This window comes from Bombus huntii, unplaced genomic scaffold, assembly GCF_024542735.1.
Source record: "Bombus huntii isolate Logan2020A unplaced genomic scaffold, iyBomHunt1.1 ctg00000107.1, whole genome shotgun sequence".
In the NCBI taxonomy this organism is placed as follows: domain Eukaryota; kingdom Metazoa; phylum Arthropoda; class Insecta; order Hymenoptera; family Apidae; genus Bombus; species Bombus huntii.
Window position 1 is genome coordinate 115,271 of NW_026099360.1, and position 22,885 is coordinate 138,155.

The 22,885-nt window shown below is 34.6% G+C and overlaps 2 protein-coding genes and 1 long non-coding RNA gene across 4 annotated transcripts in view; 1 reads left to right on the top strand and 2 right to left on the bottom strand.

The window, feature by feature from the left end:
* The first annotated feature begins 345 nt into the window (after positions 1-345).
* LOC126876956 (uncharacterized) lies at positions 346-9,331 on the top strand. The gene is made up of 3 exons (XR_007694635.1): positions 346-573; positions 9,093-9,231; positions 9,308-9,331. It is a non-coding gene; the product is annotated as an uncharacterized LOC126876956 (long non-coding RNA).
* Positions 9,332-11,232: 1,901 nt separating this feature from the next.
* Positions 11,233-22,885, bottom strand: part of LOC126876935 (omega-amidase NIT2-like) — a 62,273-nt gene continuing 50,620 nt past the window's right edge. The window contains exon 7 of one of the 2 annotated variants that reach the window (XR_007694628.1): positions 11,233-11,774. Coding sequence is in view for 1 of the 2 variants with exons in the window: in XM_050639800.1 (XP_050495757.1) it covers positions 12,109-12,320 (212 nt within the window). In the remaining variant the exon portion in view is untranslated. Of the gene's footprint in view, positions 12,321-22,885 lie in introns of both variants that reach the window. The other variant, XM_050639800.1, reaches the window with a different exon arrangement.
* LOC126876940 (omega-amidase NIT2-like) lies at positions 14,855-16,567 on the bottom strand. The gene is made up of 4 exons (XM_050639818.1): positions 16,384-16,567; positions 15,830-15,998; positions 15,366-15,599; positions 14,855-15,214 (listed from the first exon to the last, which is right to left on the bottom strand). The coding sequence occupies exons 1-4, from the start codon at positions 16,465-16,467 to the stop codon at positions 15,123-15,125; spliced, it is 579 nt and encodes a 192-aa protein (XP_050495775.1). The 5' UTR covers positions 16,468-16,567; the 3' UTR covers positions 14,855-15,122.

Below are 22,885 nucleotides of genomic sequence, written 5' to 3' on the forward strand. Positions count from 1 at the left end.
CACTGCTCTTTTTTTTTTGTCGAAACATACCGTTCAACGCGTTCACGCTTCACTTCATCAGCTATATCAGAAACGTTACACTAAAGAGTCAAAAGGTTGCCAAATATTCGTGCTTTACCTTTTGTTTGTGTGACGTTCTGTAATTGGTTTTCCAATTCAAGAGGTAATTTATACATTAGTTTTTTCTTTATTTGGTTTACGATTATTTGAAAGAAAAGTAATTACGAGAGGAAACTCTGATAGACTAGCGGCAAGCTACGTTCGGAACCGAGCGCGTTGTGAATTGACAATCGTAACCAAACATCGCGACACAGTTCACCACACTACGTGTACAGCATGATCACGCTGAGTGGCGTTGAAACGGTTAACGTAACTGCGCGTACGACCGTCGAATGGCAAAGATATTCAAGCTGAGAATCGTTTTCAGATGTTACAAACAGCTGTGTTGACTTTCAAGGAGAAACCATTCGACATGATCTTACGTTTGAGCCGGGACCTTCGGTTTGCAGTTTCTGCACCTGCTATAATTCGAGGCTGAAGTGGTGCCAGTCGATCGTATGCAACCCGCCCGTAGTGAGTATATGCTCATTACTTAAACACTTAACACAACCAGAGAGAAACTAAAGCACACCGTTAACGCTTGCACGCTGGTCGTTAAAGCACATGCTACGCGAATAGGGTACACAACGATTCATCTAACTTGCCTTGAATTACTTTTACAAAGAGAAACATGGACAGGAATAATTTTTTGTTACGAGTCGTTTAATTTATTCGTTCGTTAGAACGATTGGTCTGACAAATTCAAAGTCTTGTTCCGTATAAATATTTTTAAACAAGTACGTCATAAGCTTTGTATATTTTTTTTATCGCAACGAAACTGTTCAGAGAAATGTTGAAATTATTAATTACAAAAGAAGACATTTACGTTGTAAAAATGTTAGCGAAAACATTTGTGAAAAAGTTACTTTGTTATAAATTCTACAAAAAGAAATATTGAAAATCACGCGCCATTTATTCAGTTGCACGTATGAAAAGTATTTTGCATTCGCGCAAAAGAATCCCTTAAGGATACATATTTTATAATAATTGGAGTGTCAAAGTTATTACGCGGATTGGCGTATACGTGCCTTTTAATGAAACTAGGTTATTCATTTGTTATTCGTTCCTAACTTTCAACTTTATGATTTTTGCGGAATAAAATTTTATATTCCGGTTCAGTTTATAAATGATTCATTTTGAATTTAATAAAATTAGAGTTACAGCAGTGCAATTTAATAAAGAACAAATAATCATTTGTACTTTATTAAAATGTTCTTTTAGCGTCTCGTTTTAATATTTCTCTAATAATATTTTGTTAACCGTTATATTTAAATGAAGGTTTTCAAAGCAGAGACGTACTTTAACGTAGGAAATGGACGTACATTTATAATGAGAATTCAGAAGCAAAAATATTTCATACAAAAATAAATATTCCCCATGTAAATAGGTGTAAATAGCTACGTTATGACTTTTATATGTATCTAACGTTTTTCCATGCAAGCTAACGTATATTTGCTTCTTCGCTTCTTCGCTTCTGAGTAGTAAAACCTGGCATTCATGCGGTTGATAGGTAGTTACGCGCTGACAACGAAAAACATAAAATGAATAAAAAGCATGAGCCATCCTATAAAAAAAATAAAGCTGCTTTTATCTTTCATTATATATTCGTCAGAATATTGTTAATAAATATTTAAGTTCAGATTTCAGCTTAAATAAATGCATAGGATTGGACATTTATTTATATATGTATCTGTGAACGCTTTTTGACATAAAATTTTTATAACGACTAAAATGACATATTCCGATATTAAATTAATTTGATGAGAATAAAAACTGAATTTTTTAAACGAGATTTTGTATGAAGTTACATTTATTGGGAAAAATTCATTCTTTTATAATATGATAAAACGAGACTCATAGTCTGTATAAATCATTTCATGGAATATTATGTGTATGTACATGTGTTCTACGCTTTTATTATAAAAATGCTAAATGAACATAACGATCAAACGCATCGACAAATGCATTGAACATATCGATTGTTATTTTGAAAAATTGATTATCTTTTATTTGTTTCGAACTACAAATTGATTGAGACATTCGTGTTTGCTAAATTGCGAATTTAACGCAATGAAGTCGTCTGAATCCCTTGCGAGCATGTAAATATAGCGTCGAATTAACAGGTCAATTACTTGAGGTTGGAACTGAAAGAAAGAGAAAGATGGAGGAGGTCTTGCCTTTGAATGCTGGACACTTCTAAAGCCCACAGTTCGCTGAAATTGCCAGAGAATTCAATTAAATGGCAAATTAAACCATTGAACTGAATCTGTTTCCAATCGTGAGCTTGGAGGTTCTACCCTTTGAATTTTTAAACCAGTCACCCTTCTTTTGTACGTATGGTAACGAATATAATTCATAAACTAATGAAGTGTGTAATTCAATTGAAAGCTCTTTTCACTGAATCCAGTTTAGACTAAGAAAAATGATATAATAACGAAATTATCAATTTACAATTTATAGAGCGTATACTTTATTCGAAAGTGAAGTTTATTACTGCAAATATTAGTTGGCTATTTATAGCCTGTTTGAAAAGGTGATTTAATTTCGATTGATTTTCGATAAGTTTTTGTTGGTTTACTCAGGTTAATTAATCTCCAATAAAATAGAAATACCAATCCGGTAGTATAATTGCTTTCTTGCTTATTACCTTTTTACTAATTAGCGATGCACGATTCCAGACCAGTAAATATTTTTCCATCGGGAGAAGTCAGGTCGAGAGATGCAAGATTTATACGCTCGTTCTGTCAGTTATCCCAGTGTCTGTTACGCGATAGAAAATGAACGAACTGAATAATAAATGCATTATCGGCATGAAGATTGCTTGATGTAGGCCACCGCTTTTTTTTCTATCCTTCCGATACCATTTTTCTTTTTTTTTCTTCTTTTTTTTCTTTTTTTTTTTCTTTTTTTTTTTCTTTTTTTTTTTTTTTTTTTTTTTTTTTGCGAAACACTTTGCTAGTCGTGAGAAGCAGCAATTCGGTAATACGAGCGGTAATACGAGCGGTAATACGAGACAAAGCGATTCAGAACTCGAATTCATTTGTTGGAACGACGCCATGGGCAAAAGTAGATAATGGAAAACTTTCTTCCAAAGACCATTTGATAGCGCCGACGTAATCAAGAGTGTGACGATATTGCCAGAGACGTTTCTGCAAATAGAAGACTAACTTATTTACGAATTGCCGTAACACGATTGCCGCTGGTAGTATGGTTAGTAATCGCTTTATTGAATTTTCGCTTGATGTGACATCGTCGAGAGTTTCTAGCGAAATTCTTCTCCCTGTAAAACTATGTTTCTACAGCAATGGCTGTAATTTTCGAGTTACCGTTTGCGAAGAAATCTTTTTCTTTGTTACGTGTAATAGATTATTTTTAAGTTTTAAGTTTTAAATTACATTGGTAACCTTCTATAATTTATTACTCGAAGGTGGTAATTTTTTCTTAAATAGTTTGTTTTTCCTATAATTTATTATAATATATTTTACTACAGAATCCTCAAAAACATGATGTATGTATATATATCCTGAAATATTATCAGTCTATTGTCAAGTTATAGAACATTATGGAAATTGCCAATTGAAGTCATAAAAAACAAAAAATAAGGAAGTTCGTTAAAATATGTGATTTTCCAATCAAGATATAGAATTTATTCGAGTAATATAGATTACGGTAGAGATGGTGACGGTAACAATGAGTGGACTGATTCTTCGTGCGAAAACAAATTGGAAGCGCAGAGCGATGTATTGTTTCAGCGAATATCGATTTTAAAGCACGGTTTTAAAGTACGTGTGCGTTTGACTAGGTGTGTTAATTAATATTGCTGTCTGATTTTCGATATGTAAATACAATATCTACATATCTTTAAACTTATGATAATTGAACTAACAATTATTTTAAATTTAAATTAAACATGATAATTGAACTAACAATTTTTTTAAATTTAAATTAATATTTATCCTTTTAAATGCAACAATTTTTTTTAATAATAATTTCACGCGTAAGTCAGCTGCGCACATATTTGATCGTTCTTTAAAGCTTGAATCTCTGCGAAGAGAAAAAATCTTTCAACCAACAAGAACTGGTTCTACGTTTTCTATCCATTTCTTTCCAGATAAATCTCTCTCTATCTAAAATCCTTATTTCCGTATTTCCTTGAAAAGGTTAAAGTCGTTTTGTATAAAATCCAACGTAGAGAAGAAGGAAGATCCGCAAAAGATTCTTTCAGCTTTCCCTATGTTTGAGCTCGAATCAAAGCAATCCTATTCCCAATAGGGTGACTATGCGTTTAACTTCTCATAGAATCTCTCTGATTCCGTGTGATACCTTCGGTGTTTTTGAAGTATGTAATTGATGTCGTAACGTCGACGCTTTGCAGTGCGAATTCAATTTTGAGTTGCAATTTCCCTGTTTGCGTGGCAAAAGCATAAAATCGATAAACACGTTTTCTTTGCCGATGGCGCACTGTAAATATAAATATTTGAATAAATATCGCGAATTTCATGTTGCTAAAAGATTTATACTATTTATTCGTAAATAACTGTTGGATATGTTTAAGTTGAAACCACTGCATTAGGTCTTTTTTCTTGTTTAAAATTATTTGTATTGGTAAATTGAATGAAAGTTCTAACATGTAATTTGTTCTTCTCTTATAAATAGTTTACGGAGGATAAAGCGTGGGTAACTCACGACTGTCGCGATCATGACACTATACATACCTATGTATAGCACGTATACTAAGCTAACTAAAATAGCAAGTCAGAGAAATGGAAACTTAGGAAAATCTAAAGGAAGATAAAACGTTCGAGCCTTGCCAGGAATATAAGATGCTAAGTAATCTTCCTAAGTAATCTCCTCCAGCTTTTTCTAGTTTGATCAATAATTATTAGTACATGTTAGGAAAATAAATAGAATTTTTGTTCTCAAGCGAGGTATAATTTAAATTTTGTATGTACACAAAAATGTTAAATATCTGTAATAAACATGGTATAATCAATTTTTTTACATAAAATTATATTGTATAGGCTATTGTTATTTAAACATTTTAAATTGGATGAAGGAAAAAAATGACGCAAATAAAACGTAGGACATTTTAATTAAAGAGACTAATATAGAGATTTATCTACTTAACTGTGATTAAATCATCTCCACTTAACGCTCTACCTCTTCTATTAATTATGCTTCGTTAAACTATGATTACAGAGGATGGGTTTTTTGATAAAATGACATTCTGACAAATATATATAGATCGATATATATATAGATATAGATAGACAAATATATAGATTCTTACAACAGTAGTTATGAATGAACAGTAGTTATTGTATCAATTCCGTTCTTCAGAAGCTTCATTTGTGAAAAGACAATTCGCCAGAATATGGATTCACTGTAGTTATAGCTGTAGGATTTCAATCTAGTTGACAGACTTGCTTTACGTAGAGAATATCTGTCTCTTGTTCTACCTTATCGCGATTCTCTCCTCATCTTATACGCTTTGTCGAGCAAAGTAATATTGGCATATATCTCGGCTCTGGTTACAATCATTAGTTTCCGCCTAAACGGTTAGAATCACATAGCTCGCGCTCTACTCTCGTTTATTCAACATTCAGGCCATATGGTCGCATGCGACGAGTTTTATGTTAATTCCGACCGATTACAATACCTTTCTTTCGTTTACAAGGAACGACGAGACTGGCAGTTGCGTGATTTCCAATGCAAAAGCCGCGATATCTGCACGATAACCTAACCTCAACCGATTTTGTTGTACTATTCTTATGTGGACTTCGTTTGTACCACAACTTCGTCGTAACAAAAATAGAATACGTAGAACACGGCATTCCGTTATGCGATATTGTCGATTCCTAACATCCGAAAAATCAGAGATAATTTTTTCCCTACAGTTGTACATTTGTGTGAAAAATTACGAACGTAAAGTTGTTTGGTGCATGCACAGTCCTCCCCTCCCCTGCATTTGCGTGGACATGCTAGAAAGATTCACTTTTCCACGGTGAAACTGTATGAAATGTATTATAATTTCATTTTTACAAAGGTCGAACATCCTACTATGCATAAATTTAATATTAATATAAGCAGGTTTCGTGTTAAGTATTACATCTGACGTATAAGCACACGTGTGTACGAGCCTTGGTTTTAAATGTCTTATAGTAGACACCGAAAAGATTATTCAGTTGGATATCTGACTCAACATCAATATTTTACTAGGAGATAACATGTTAAGAACACGTTGGTGGATGGCATGGGAGATGATGAATGAAGACATACTTCTGTGAGATACATAAAATAGTAGTCAGAACGTATTTTGGCGCTTGGGGACAGCAACAGCTGGTGATACTGTCATACACCTCCATTTATAAACTTTCGAAAATCGATGTGACCTTCAAACTTTAGTGTATTCTGTTTCACAGCACAAAATGTTTCCGAAACGTACGTTTATTGTTACAATGAACTTGACTAATGGCTCTGAAATACTATCCTTGAAAAAACAATGGGGGAATTGGAGCAAAAAAAAGAAGGAAATAAACAAAGACCTTGTTGGTTCGTAAAAATAAAATATGCTACAGGAAAAACTTTTTCCAACGGATTGAGATGCGACGAGCTTTAAAAGCTATGACGCGAATCGAGCGTTTGTCTACAAGAGCGCATTTTCGGTGGATATATAGATATACATGTATATGTGACGAAATATACTAAAGCAATATTGACCCTTTGTCGCTGAAAGTATCAAACTACAAAACTTCCTTTCAAATTTTCAGAATAAGGAAATCAGGATCATGATAAATAATTGGAACATAATTAAAAATAATATATCTTCTCTATAAGATAATGAATACATTGGTTCATTTAATTTTTATGGATATTCAAACGCTTCTGTGAAATAAAACGTCAAGATTATAGAGTATAAAATTCATAGCTATGAAATAACTAAAACTCTGATGTATTATTAAAAATATACGTTAGGTTGTATGTAGTGATACATACAAAGATTACATGTACAAACCCATAATTAACACAATGCTACCGCAACCATTCTGCAATCTACCTTGCCCAAAACACTCTTCCAGTCACCTCCAAACTCTTCAATTCTCTCCACCTAATCACCCACAAACCATTCACAAACATGCAATTCGACGATTGATCTGTACAATTGATCGATTTCTTTTTACTACAGCCATGCAGAAAATTTCGCCTTGGAAAAGAATGTTGTGATTTCGAATGTCTGGATCACCTGAAGAACGTTACCGGAAGTGGTAAAATTTATGTCCTTGATTATGATGAATCCTCCAGCTCCTCGACTCAGCGACAAACGCTACTCTGGGTGATGAGCGTAATGGTGCTATTGCGGCTTGTTTAATTTTTCAACAAGGATCCAGATGGCGCCGTTGACGGAATTCTTTCGCTATAAACGTCAACGATCAACATCAGCCATCAGGCAATTTCATATTTGTGACTTATTTCTTCTGTGTTATTTCTTCTAATTTTATTGTTAGTTCTTCAATTTGTATTCCAAAAGATTGAACTCTTTTTACGTGCGTGTGTGTTTTTCTTTTTTTTGTAACTCGTCGAGTTGCAATTCTAATTTTTGCACTTCCTCCTTCATGTCCTCTATGTGTTTCTCGAACTCTTGTGTCGTCCTGTCTTTGTCGGAACATTCTACTTGAAGATCAGCGAGTTGATGCTCGGGATCGTAATTCAATTTTTGGTCGTTAGCAGTAATAAGCTCACGTAACTTCACTTTTGAACTTGATCTTGTTTGGTCTTGATTGTGTTTTCGTGGTGCTTGTGGTGTTCTAAAAGTAATCGTCACGTTACTTGCATTTTTAGTGCACATTGATACACTGCACTCTGCAGTTCTCCTATTTTCAAACTTGCTTCATTTAAGGTAACTTTATGAATTTCCGATTGATGCTTTAACATTTGATGTAAGCCTTCTATTGCTGTTTCACGTTCTTTCAACTGTTCATTAAATTCGTTGTTTAGCATATCCACTCGAGAAATTCCGAGTTCTTGAGCATCGTTTCTTCTTTTAGAAATTTGGCCTATTTTCTCTCGCCTGCTGCTACATGTTGCTGTCATTTTATCAACTTCTTTCTTCTTTTTTTTTCTTTTTTTTTTTTCTTGAACTTAAAATCTTGATTTAAGGTTTGTGTTTCACTATATGATTTATTATTATTAACTAGTTCAACATTATTTTCAGTAGATTTTTTTTTCGCGTGATTTTTATACTTATTTAAATAGTTTTACACGAACAAATGCATCGTACGTCAGATATACCATTTTTAATAAATTGTCGCCTTTACAACTCGAGTTACCTCTGAACGAGTCGCATGATTGATCAATAAGCCATGAGTAATTATGCAAATTCAGTTTTTTTTTCATCTATCTATCTGAATATTATAACAAAGACTTTACATTGAATATTTTATTAAAATTGTAAGTTTTTCATAAACGCTTCAAAATCCACAGTCTATTGATCAACTCCTCTATCCTTTCTCTTTCTCCTCACTAAAATAGATAAATTCCTAATGTAGTTTGTGGATAATATTTCTTTTTTTTTTTTTTCTAAAGCAAATCACATTTATCATCTGATATATTTTTTTAAATAATTTCTGTCTGTACATTTTCTTCTTTTCCCTTACTCCTCTTTCTCTTTCTAATGAATTCTTTTTATTCCGTAAAATAGTTTTTGTATATTCAATTTTGTTAAGTGCAATCCTTATTTCTGATAACTTACTTTTATTAGATAATTCTTGTGAATCTTCTACTACATCTTCCATATCATTTTGAGTGCGGCTTCTACCTTCAGTAAATTTAATATCTTGAACCGTATCATTAATTTCAATAGCTCTTTCGGTATCAAGTAAATCGCACTTATTATTTAATATACCTTTTGAATTGACTTCTGTCTCTGTAGTTTCTTCTTCTGTATCTTCTTCGAGTTTTCTTCGTTCTTCTAATCCACCTTTCTCATTTTCTAGGATCTTCCTTGTTGTTACGCCGCCTAAAACATCTGCACGCCAGCCCGCGCCAGCTCGCACCACCGGACAACAACCAGCCTGCGTAACGTCACTTCGACCCTCAATAAACCTAAGGACCCACCATAACTTTCACTTCCCTGTAGTGTTTCGCCATGTGTCTTCAATCCGTTTGTCTTGAAGAATTTCTAAAGCTTAAAAATATTCTCGAAACACAGTCGGTTTTTAGAGAGGTCCTTGGGTTTATTAGACGTACTTAAAACACGGAGAAAACGGGTATGCACCCATTAGGAAAATCCGAATAGCCCTCTAATAAAACAAGCTATGTTTTCCTCACGCACACAGTCATCTATCCACCACGATGGTAGGAGACTTCCTACTCATCCCTTCGAGCAGTAGTGCAGGTCATGACCAATCGACACCGCGGTTCGTTACCCTCACTTTTCCTAACGAAAGTGGGGACAACGAATCCGCGTTCTTTAGGCACAGGGGCATACCCACACCGAACTTTTCTTCTGTATTAGAAAAAGAGCGACAGTCAGTCTAAAAACTAACGCCTAACGCGGCAGTCTACACATAGCGCGAGAGTCGCATACTTTACGAAAATCTTTTGTCGGTTCTCGGTGTTGTCGAACATACATCTTCTCTCCTAAATATATTATAGTGCTAAGTACATTAATACATTAATCTCCATTATAAGAGCCCTGCTCTAGCGTACATATCTATCACATCTTCGTGCGACAAGTTGTTAACTATTTATTTCTCTACGTCAGTGTAATCTGTAAAGTGTTGGAAATATATAATTTATAATTCAGTGAATCACAGTGTTATACAAACTCAATCACCCCTATTATCTCAACGGAAATCAGGGGATCGATCAATTCGTGGTGTCGATTGATATAATCGTACGACCCCCGTTGACGTCTCTCCTCGCGGTTACGTCTCCCCGCAATTGGTCGGAATTTACACTTGTATTTTCATCTTCTTTAACTTCGACTTTATCCGATCTCCTAGGTCTGCCTCTATGTTTCGCTTCATCAGTTGCTATTACACCCGTTACTGCATTATCATTTTCTACAGATTTATACCTATCGCTATCACTAGCTGTGTTCGTTAAAAGAACTTCCCTTCGTTGACGAACTTATCAGTTGTTTCGTTTTCACTATCTGAAATTGATTTTTGTTTAACACCTCTTTTTTCTTCTTTGGCAAATTTATTTTCTACATTTTCCGATGCCTTTTGTTTATTAATTATTTCAGACTTGTCTTCGATTAATTTCGTCTTTAAAGCGCTTCGCAAAATTTTATTTGTGTTTGATTGTCTGGTTTGATTATAAACAATTTCTTCAAATTTTGCAGCAACATTATAACGACTGCTCCGTTTACTACTATCTAACATAGATGGAGATGGATTCTTGTCATCTTTATTCTCTAAAGACTTCTCTTGTGTATTAGCATCTAAATTTCTCGACATAAGATCTGCTGAAGTTTTTTATTCTGTAGTGTCACACGCATTTTTCGCTGTCATCATTTGGTCTTCTTCTATAAGCAAATGTTCATTATTGTAAGCATTATCTCTTGCTTTTTGTATGGATTCTAATGATATATTTTGTTCAACGTTGTCTATTGATTTTGTATCATTTTCAGCAGTTGATTTACTAACTGCTTCTAATTCCTTCGTTTCAATTTGGTTTTCTTTATTTGTATCGCCGTCCAAAATATTTCTCATTGAAATATTATCCTTCTTGTTATGATCTTTTTCTGCTTCTCCTAAACTTTTACTTTTTTTGTCGAACCGTTCTTGTAAATTTTGAGTATCTTGTGACGAAGATGGTGACAAATCATTATACAATACTGCAATATCTTCTTTCCTTCGTTTCACAGACTCTTTCTGGTATTCTGTTGAGCTATTGACATCAAACATTAAGTCTGTTTTAATGAAAATATAATCCTGTGAAGCGGTGTCAATTGATACTTTCTTTTCATAAGAATTTTCTACATTAGACTGCAATTCTTTTGAAAATTCTTTCAAAACCATTTCTTCATTTCCTACAGTAACGTCTGTTTTCTCCAAGCTTTTGTTCAAATTATTAGAAACTAAACTACCCTGATAACTCCGACTAGTCGCTACTTTAATAGTCTCCTTTAACAGTTTTCTTAACTTGATTTCGTTCTGCTTCTGCATAGCGTCTAGTATGGCCCGAATACTTGGATCCACACCAGTAGCCATAGCCAAGCCGGTGAAAATTATCCTTTGTTCCGTGGTATATATAGGGTAAAACGAATGGTAGACCGCAGCATAGTGGTTTCCAACGATCCACACTTGTTCTAATTCCTCACTCAACGTCTTTCGTGTCCATTGACGTAGAAAAAAGTAAGTTATTGTAATATCGGAATATATTAAAGGTGTAATTTTGTCCGATTAATTATAATTTATTAATAATGGATTGAAAATACAGATATTACAGACAGAAAATACAGACAGAGAAACGATGTTTGATTAACAGGAAAACTAAATGCAACGCTCGTATTTACATCAAATAACTTGACAACTATTTGGTAACTCTCTCTCTCTCTCTCTCTCTCTCTCTCTCTCTCTCTCTCTCTCTCTCACTAGCAACTCTAACACTCGACAACACTCGCAACTCAATTCTAACGACTCTATGCTTCGACGTCTCGATCAACTCTGAACCTCGCCAATGCATTCCTGCTCGGTCCTGCACGCACACACACGCACGCACGCACACACACACACACACACACACACACACACACACACACACACACACACACACACACACTTTTCGGCTCACATACTCTGGCCTCTCGATTGCCACTCCTTGAAATATGAAACCGTACTTCTGTTTTGACGCTGCTTATCTTTTCTCGCGTCACTGTTACTAGGCGCTCTTGGATGTAAACAAACCACAAAAAGACGGCGTACACGGTGTTTTCTAATTTCAGCCGATCTCCAATCAAAGCTATTCTACGATATTACATTATCGTATAATAATAAGCTTTTAATCGTTTAATAATAACTCGTCAAGTAGAAATTCCACACGAAGCATTGTGAAGAATAATACTTGAAGAAGATCTATGTTCTTACGAGATTGGCTGTCTACAAGAACTTTGTTGGATAGATTGTATCGTTTGACGAAAATTTTATTGTTGAAAGTTAAGAAAGTTGGAAAGAAAACCCACGCTGTCTCGAAGATGTCTTGTTTTTCAGATGCTGTAAATTGACAAATAACTAGATATTAGTATTGACATTATTTGATGTCATATCTGACCTTAAAGTATAAATAAAATCAATCTAGGAATTAATGAAATTTCAAACATTTTTTCTAAGAAAACAGAAGTTTCGTTCCTCCTAATGAGTCCTCCCATGATGCAATAGAAAAATAATTTAACATTGAAAATCGTGTCAAGATCAATTTCGAAGCTATAAAATCGTCTTAAAAAAACGCTGTGATAAAAAATTTTTTGACACCTTGTACAAAGGTGTATATCAACGTAAGTGTACCTGTATGTCTATATTCGAGATTATTTATCTATTCAAGATAGCAAAGTAAAAATACTATATAGAGGATTTAATTAATGTGTGGATCAACGTATGTATCACTATATGTAACAATAATATTGACTGTATATGTACGTGTGTAATAAAAGATTTCCGGTTTACAATGTTTACGATACTGATATAAAAATACCATATAGAGGATTTAATTAACGTGTATATCTACGTATATATCATTATATGTAACAGTAACATTATGTGCATATGCGTATAATATTGGTTAAATGTTAAATGTTAAATGTTAATATTGGTTAAATGCGTTAAAGTGAAATGTTATTTACCTATTCAAGATAGCAAAGTAAACATACCATATAGAGGATTTACTACTGTTAACACTCGGTATTCTCGTATTCAAAGTATTTAACCAAATAATTTGGGAATCCAGCGGACGAGCTTGTATTTAATATGATTATATTTAATATAACAACTTTACTCAATATACGCGTAGCATTTTAAATGTCATGAGGGTTGCAGCGGACTCAATTTTAATGTACCTCGATATCTTAGCTTCTTATAATATCCTAATAAAATGTTATTTATCGATTACAATTGTCCTGTCGTATTTTATAGTGTTTGCTTTATAAATGTGAACTTTATTCAAAAAGAGTTCATCGATGATTATCCATTACAGGTTGTTAATAAACCTGAATTATGCACAAAGGAATTGCCGTTAATAACTTAAGATTCTCTGCCCGTCGTACAGGGTACATATAGTAATTATTCTCGACGATCGTAACGTTTAAGTCCAATTCGAGCTTATAGTCCCATGCGAGTTAAACAACGACAATAGTTTGAATTTCTATTTGTTCGTTTATCGTCTGTTTATACCCGGAGCACCTGCTGTAAACCAATACAAAATTTATTAGATCTATAAATAACACATATAAAACTTATTAATTTATAATTAATATAAAATAGGAGAGCACGAAACTTCCTATTTTATGGATATGTTAAATCTTTGTAAAAAATACCATATCATTAGTATCATTTTAATCGTTCTAAAGGATTTAGCCGCATAAAGCTGTGACCCTTGGAAGAATCGATGTTCACGCGTGACAAATTGAAATTGTGCGAAGGTTCCGGTACGAACATCACAAGCCGAACATCGATACCAGGGGCACAGGCACATGTTCTGGGTTCATTATATATTTATAAAGGGCTGACGATTCAGTGGATGGTCCGGGTAAATTTAAATTGTAAATGAACGCATTGCTGGTTTCAAGTAAAAGCCTGGATAAGAGCGGATATGGTATGAGAGTCTGTCGTGGAAAGGGGAACAGGCCGCTTTTATTTGTAAAGTTTGAATCTCCTCGATATTGAAGATGTTGAAGCTGCAAGTATGTATTTCATTTTAATCCATTCGAGACCGAGATTTAATTGTAAAACGATACCTAGGTGTCGGTACGATCTGAATGTTTAGTTAGAATGATTCTGTGTTTTACTCTCTCCAGGGTATCCTTTTCATACTTTGATTTTAAATCGATGACAATCTTAAATAGTATGCCTCATATTTTTAAAATATAAAATTATATACTATGTTATTCTATAATGTATTAGGTACAGTTATATATATATATATATATATATATATATATATATATATATATATATATATATATATTATATTATATTATTTATTACATATATATATTATATTATTATATATATATATATATATATGTATATATATATATAATAATAATATATTGAAAAAAATATGAAATTAACATGATATATACATTACTACATAAGTTATATATAAAATATGTATATTATACCCTTGCCTACTGACTGATATGAATTTCTTTCGGTCTCGAATGCGTTAAAAGAGAGCGCAAAGAAGACGAAATTACTTATTGTAATTAGTAAAACGACCTGAGAGGCAGACAGGTACAAGAAAGAAGGAATATTATATTAGCGGCATTATCATGTTTTTGCTCTCTTTAAGTCTTTCATCGAGACAGACAATCTACAGGTATTAATCGACCAATTTCTCCAAGCTGATAACTTCGAATTGATGTTTATATATAAGAAGTGTTATGTGTTAATCTGTCTAAATGTTTAAAAGGTGTTATAAATTAAATGTTGTTAAACGATACGTAATTGCCTTTTGATCGTAAATTTTACTATCAAGGGGTCTTTTATGTATGCGTAATCATTGTGAATTATAACAATTTATGTGATCGATATTAAAGGTGTTTAAAAGCATATTATTATTATATATTATTATTCTATTCTCCTATATTATTATCCTATATTATTATAGCATTCCTATATTATTATAATATCCAATTACATGTTGATACACAAGATATACAGATTATTATTTATAACGTTTTGGTTTTCTTAATTGAGTCATTCATTTAGTACAAATGATAAGAAATTAGTAATAATTCGCAAAAAAAGGATATTGTAGTAGAAATATTATAAAAAAACATTTTCTGTTTTAGTGTAGAGTTACTCCTTCTTACAGACAGTGTCGTACAAATCTGTACGTCTCTGAGAAAATGTAGGTATCTGAGCCCTTACTTCCTCAACAACTTTTAGATCTGATAGAAAAAAGAAACATACGAAGTAATAAGTAATGCTTACTAATAAATTCAACAAATACAGAGGAAGATGGCTAAATCGATAAATTAACGAGACTAAAAATTAATTACATCATGGATCTCTCGCTTTTAATTTTAAGCTGTAAATTACCGATATCGGTGACTGCCATATTCTCTTGAGTTTCCAAATCGTAAAGAATCTTTCCCCAGGGATTGGTCAACTGTGTATGTCCCCATGCGACGTAACTTGCTGAAGGAACACGAGCCGGTGATATGCAAGCAACGTATAATTGATTATCATTCGCTCTGGAACGCTGAAGTAATGACCAGTGCAGTGGTCCAGTGGTCATATTGAATGCCGCTGGATATATCAGCATTTGGCAACCTAACCCAGAGAAGCAGGAAATATGAAGCCACCGAATACCAATTAACTTCGTAGTTGCACGGTTCACATTCCATCATTTCTGAATATGCGAGGACAGTCCTCTTATTGTGCTTTTAATTCTTTTATTTGTTTCATTTTCAGCAAATATACTGGTTTTTTAAATTAAGCTTCTTTTTATACAGATATTTAATTTTTTGCTAGTTAAGTATTGATCGATTAAGTTACTGTACCTTTGTTCCGATAAATGCGTGCCATTTCCTCGAATCTAATATCATAGCATATGCCAATACCTATTTTGCAGCCCTTCACATCGAACGTCGTTAGGGAGTTACCAGGACTGAGTGAATCACTCTCTCGAAAAGTAATCTTATTAGGAATGTCGATGTCGAATAGATGTACCTAATAACATAAAAATGTAGTCGCTAATTCTATTGCTGCAACTTTTGTAATTTAATATCAAAGTTACCAACTCCTAAACTTTAATTATTTTTTATTTAATAACTGACAGCGTTTTTATCACTTTCTTTTATTAAAAAATCTTATCATTTAATAATGTTTAAAAAGGAGAAAAAATAAGTATTTTCGTATGTGAAAAATTTATATTACACATTACAACAAAAATGGGCGTTTTCCGTATCATAACGTATTTTATAAACCGTAAATTATAGAATTGGTTATAGTATACGTATGTACATATGTATATTCCTAAATTATTCCTAGATAGAGTCACTTTCTTCACCCCAATATTTTCAAATTCAAAGCCATAAAGGAATATATTACTTACCTTTCGGTGTTTTGCTATCAAAGTTCCATCGGGACCCCAAATAGTACAGGTATTGTACAATTTATCGCCCTCTATTTCAGGCATCGTACCACCAACTACATAGATGTTGTTTTCTTTAGCTGCATTCGATAAAGCAACGCTCGTTTCACCATCAGGAATACTCTCGGCGTATTTTCGAAAGTACTCTGCATTGCAATATTTCAATTAATGAAAAATAACTGTCTTTTGTTCCAACCATAAATTAAATTGAAATTTTTGTCAGTTTTTTATTTTTTAAATTATTAAAATAACTAAGTTTTATATCTCGACTTAATTAAATATGCAATTACTTAGCTAACAGTATATATAATAAATTGTTTCTACAGGTTCAAAATGAAAAATGAATATTTAGAAATATTTAATTACGACAATGCTATTTGTGTTAGCATCAGTGGCTTGTTACTCTACGACTTTGCTAGTACTTTTTGAAACATAAAGTTAGTTTTCAATTAACACTTATACTAGAGGCGGAATTATAAATGCAAAATAATTGATAATACCAATTTATAAGTACCTAATTATTAGTATCTTAAAAAATATATTTATACAAAAATCACGATAATCATGAAAATGGGGAAATCCTATATTCTCGACTCAATTCACAATCTTTATGGAAGTATAAACGGTAAGGTAATTTGTCTACTTTTACTTTTTTCTATATAGTTGTTACACACATGGTAAATTATTGAAAAAAAAAACAAATTATTACGTATTCCATATGGTGAATTAAAGCATTCAGGAAGAGCTATAATATCAGCATTGCGCTCTTTTGCGCTAGAAATGTAGGAAACTGCCCGCTCTACATTTTTGCGTTTTACTTCATTTACTTCAAGTTGTACCAACGCCAAGCGAAATGCTAAAATGTTGGAAAAGTTAAATACATTCGGTTATATATTTCCCATACTTTTTATCTATAAATACTTTTTACATAGTGAATACTTACTCGACATCGTTCGCACTACTTGTTTAGCGATGTTTGTAAGTATCATAATGTTGAGGTTATGTATGGTACTACTCAATATCAACATTACGTAAGCAATACGCAGGGATTTTTAATAATTCTTGGTAAAGTTTAGGACATTAATTTTGATGTAATTGTAAACATTATTTGTTCACAATTTGTCCATTTACTTTGCAACAAAAAGAACGCATCTGCAAGCGTGTTAATCGGATAACGACGAACTTCATTTCGCAAACACCGACACGTGAAACATTTTGAAGTTACGTCGACGCGAGAGTAATTGGTTCCCTTAAATTCCTCAATTTCCATTTCTTTCGCCATGTATATTCGAGTATTGCATTTGAATTGCAGAGCAGTCGAAAGTAGAGGAGCACCTCGCCGATATATCGACAGGAACATGAATTTTTTTTCATAGGGCGAATATTTTTTCCATTGAATTATTAAACCGAGTCAAATTTTCAAACTCAACCACTTAATTTAATCGTTTTACATAAAACATTTCAATCTTTTTTCTTCTAAATACTTTACCTATATTTCATCTGGCTGAATATTCCATATTTTTAAAGCTTGTTGATAATTACAAATACGTAATTATCATTCTGAAGCTAGAAATTTGAAGTAAAATTGCTCTGCGCGAAAGGAAATAATTCAACGTTTTATATATAGCTGTTAAAATGATATAAGTTTCAGTAAAATAGCTTCACTAAAATTTGTGGTTTTTTTCCTTTTCTATTTTTTTTTTTTTTTTTTTTTTTTTTGTTTTATGTGTTCAAGGGCGAACGTTCCCTCTCATTTCCTGTATTTTTATGAGGAATTTAGCCTTTTTACACCACGAGAGCCTCAACGTTTTCATTTTCACGCTTACGCTACGCTCGTTAAACACGTTCTAATGAGACCATGTGCTGACATTGCGAGTTTTATTATTATCGCACAATAATTTATCATTTTAGATTTCAAATATTACATTCATACATTTTTCGTTGTAAATTTCTTTCTCTATTTAAACAATTTACCATTGTTGCTACAATAAATCAATTAATTAAATTAATTGATCAGTTTAAACTTAAAATATCATTTCATAAGTTTTCGTCACTTGAATCTAAAAACAACAGAAAACGGATCATATTCAACGATCACAAAACGATAATAGGACATTGTGTTTCTTCTGAAGGGCATGAAATTGTCAGGAGATTATGCCATAAATGAAATTGGAAGCTGGCTGGTCAAAGGGATTAAACTCGGTTAAACTCAATTGTGCTATATTGCACAAAGACTTGAGAACTGCTACCAAATATCTACTAGCTTAAAGGTGTGCTGATTACACCTTACAAATTGTAATTATATTTCAAATACAATCTCCTAAGTAATAAGTAAATTAAATTAATACTTTACCTAGAATCTGTGATACATTAATATAACAAAAATACATTTCTTAAATTATTCATTAATTTGCAATGTAATTAGAATATTATCTTTATTTTCTGGTGTCTTTATTATTCTTAAAAGATACGCTGCTTGTTTGCAAATTTAACACTACGTATGCTATTAATAAATCATTTTATATTTAATTTTGCAACCTTCAATCATTGTTAAAATTGATTGATAATACCGTTGGTTAATAGAAATTTGAAAATGCTCTCGTTTCCACTCGATTAAAAGGTAATTGCACAAACTGTCACAGTGTTGACTACAAATCACGTGTGTCGTTCTATTAAATTTATACACAATAGTATTTATTCTCGTTTTAATTTAAAATGAAATGTGTTATTGTATTTTTTTTTTTTATTTATTTGTTGAGATTACAATCAATTCTCGCGTTGAGAATTTTCAGTAATTTTTCTGGCGTGGCGCAGTGACATGGCTGTTTATTTACAATAAGTTAATACTTATTATAGATAGGTATAATTTATAAGTAATATAAGTAAGTGCATATGCTTAATTTGGATAATTAAATGAATCTAACGTTTAGGTCTAGCGGGTAGTGCCTCTTCAGCCTGCGAATCTGGTCCGTCGTATCGAGTAGTCCAGTGATTAGGGGGTTTCGGTGTTTGTTGATTCTTTTGCTATATCTGTCGCTATATTTTGCTATTTCCTCTTTGACGGTGGGTATCTTGAGGTCGCGGTGTATTGTTTCATTGGTTACATACCAAGGTGCGTCAATTAGGGATCTTAGCGTTTTCGATTGAAAGCGTTGGAGTATTTCAATGTTGGAGTTACTTGCTGTTCCCCATAGTTGGATTCCGTAGGTCCAGACAGGTTTTATTACGGTCTTGTAGAGGGTAATTTTATTCTGTATATTTAGTTTGGAGCGTCGGCCCGTGAGCCAATAGAGTTTTTTTAGTTTGTCCTTTAGTTGCTTCCTTTTATCTGAGATGTGTGTCTTCCACGTTAGTCTCCTGTCCAGGGTCATGCCCAGGTATCGGACTGTGTCCCTGCTAGGAACTGTTGCATTGTTGATGGTGACCTGGGGCAGGTTTGTTTTCGGAGCGTGAAGGTTACATGTGAGGATTTCTTTTCGTTGACTTTGAAGCCCCATTTGTGAAACCACTTTTCCATGGAGTCGAGACTTCGCTGGAGAGTGGATGAGGCTATTACCGGGTCTGCGTGGGTAGCCAATAGCGCTGTGTCGTCTGCAAATGTCGCTATTGTTATATCGTTTGATATAGGTAGGTCGGCAGTGTAGATGGAGTACAGTAGGGGTCCGAGGACACTACCTTGGGGTATGCCGGCTTCTATTGGGAATGTTGCGGAAGTGGCGTCTAGGCATTTAACCATGAATTGTCTATTGGTTAGGTAAGATTTTAGGATGGAGTAGTAGGGGTGGGGTAGGATCTTTTTAAGTTTGTATAGTAGCCCTTCATGCCATACTTTATCGAATGCCTGTTGGATGTCTGGGAAAACCGCTGAGCAATATTTTTTCTTTTCGAGTGTTTGGCTGATCGTATGAGTTAAGCGGTGGATTTGCTCTACTGTAGAATGATGTTTTCGGAAGCCGAATTGGTGATCTGGGAGTGTTTTCAAGTTCTCTAGGATTGAAAGGAGTCGGTTCGTGAGCATCTTCTCGAATAGTTTGGACAGGGTAGGTAAAAGACTGATTGGGCGATAGGAGCAGGTTTCGTATATCGGTTTACCGGGTTTAGGGATGAGGGTAATCAATGAGATTTTCCAAGCCTTAGGATAGTGTTCCAGGCGAAGGATAGCATTAAAAATCGATGTGATGAATGCTATCCCTTTTGTGGGAAGTTCCTTGATTGCTCTATTGCCTATTAGGTCGTGTCCTGCTGCTTTCTTGGGGTTTAGGCGACTGATTGTTTCTATAGTCTCTGCAGAGGAGAAGGGTTCGATAGGAGGGGACATTTGGAAGGGGGTGTGCAGGTATTCAGTAACGTCCGCGGCGGCTTTGGGGGAATGGGGTTTGAATACTTTTGACAAGTGTTTTGCAAACAGGTCGGCTTTTTCTATAGGGCTTCGCGCCCATCCACCTTGCGGACGGCGGATAGGTGGGATTATTTGTGGGGGGCGTGTGAGTTTCCTGGAGGCCTTCCATAGTGAGTAGTTGGCGTCGGCTGTGGGGGATAAGCTGGCGAGGTATTTATGGAAACAGTCGTTTTTATAGTTTCTTAAGGTTCTGGATAGCTTTCTAGTTGCGTTGTTAAGTTTGCGTTTGTCCTCCGGTGTTCTATGGGTCTGCCATACTCTTCTTAGTCTACGTTTTTCTGCTATTTTTTTTTTAGTATGTATTGGGGATATTCTTGTTTGCTGTTAGATGGCTTTGTCGGTGTGGAGAGGCGGATTGCGTTTATTATGCTCGTGTTTAAGTATTCCGTGGCTGCTTCGATATCTTCCTTTGTTTTTAGTGGGGTGAAGGCTCTGAGGTCGAGTGTGTAAAGACTTCTCTGAAGAGCTGCCAGTTGGTGTGTTGGTTGTGAATGGAGCCATTAGGTGTATTCTCGATGATTGTTGAACTGACTGTTGCTATCACGGGAGAATGATCAGAGGAGAGATCAGCCGAGGAGTTGATCTGGACGTGTCTTGATGGGATATTTTTAGTTATGAAGAAGTCGAGAAGGTCGGGTATTTTGTTGGTGTCAGTGGGCCAGTATGTGGGTTCGTATGTGGTGAGGTAGTTGAGGTTGTTGTTTATTATGCTGTTTAAGAGGTTTTTGCCTCTTGCTGTAACCAGTCTGCTGCCCCATTGGATGTGCTTGGCGTTATAGTCTCCTCCAACTATGAATCTATTGCCCAGGGTGTCCAGGAAGTTATCAAAGTCTTCTTTGGCGATGGAGTGTCTGGGAGGGCAGTATACTGCTGAGGTGGTGATTGAGCCATGACAGTCTTCTATTGCTACGTTTGTTGCTTGGAGGTAGTCTTTCTGGAATGATGGAAGTTCGTAGTGCTTAATACTTGCTTTGATTATTATTCCGGTGCCACCGTTGGGTATGGTAGAATTTGTAACCATTTATTTTCAGGTAGCTCTTGTCGGTGAAGTGGGTTTCCGATACGAGCATTACGTCGATTTGCTGGTGTTTTAAGAAGAGTTCTAGTTCAAGTTTGTGTTGCGCTAGACCGTTGGCGTTCCAGAGTGCTATGCGCCTTGGTTTTATTTTGAGTCGGGGCGTGCTAATTTTTCCACGATGAGTGTTAGTAGCGATAGCAAGTGATTTATTTGCTCCGATTGTTTCTCTATTAGCTTTTCAAGCCTTGAGGAGTTGTCTGTGTTAGGTGGGTTGGGGACACTGTTTTGGGGAAGGTTCCTTTGGCTGTTCGGGTTATTTTGGATGCCTTGTACTGCTTGGGCATAGGAGGTTGAGGTGGAGATGAATTTGGAGATGGTAGGACTGGGTGTTTGGTTGGTTGAGGGGGTTGGGGTAGTCGTGAATTTCGGCGGGCTGGGTGTTTGGTTGGATACCTCTTTTGCTCTGAGCTTAGGGTACCTGTTCGTGTATAGTGTTTTATATGCTGGGCAGCCTTTGTAGTTGGCAGGGTGGTCCCCTTGGCAGTGGATGCATTTCGCTGGGGTTTCCGGTGATTTGGCGCACTGGTCAGTGGAGTGAGTGCCTGCGCATTTAACGCAGCGGAAAGTATGGTTGCAGTATTTCTGCGTATGACCGTACCTTTGGCACCTTTTGCACTGCACTATTTCTTTTTTCACGAGCGGTGGTTCGATCTTTACTATCGCGTTCATTAGGCGACTGATGTTGTAGATTTCCTTATTGTTCGGCTTTTGTTTAATGTCTAGGAAGAATAAGGATAACGGGTCTTTCGAGACTCTATGCCTTATATTACTTACGTTGATGACTTCGTGGCCGAGTTTTGAGAGTTCGTATTTTAGTTCGTCTATGTCTGCTGAGTGGTGTATGTTTCGTAGGACCACCCGGAAAGGCCTTTCCTGTTTGAGCTGGTAGGTGTGGAAGTTGGCGTTCAGGGTCCTGAGTGTCTTGGTGAGTTTTCTGTAAGCTTCTGGGTTCGTCGGTAGTATTTTTACTTTGTTGTTGCTTATCT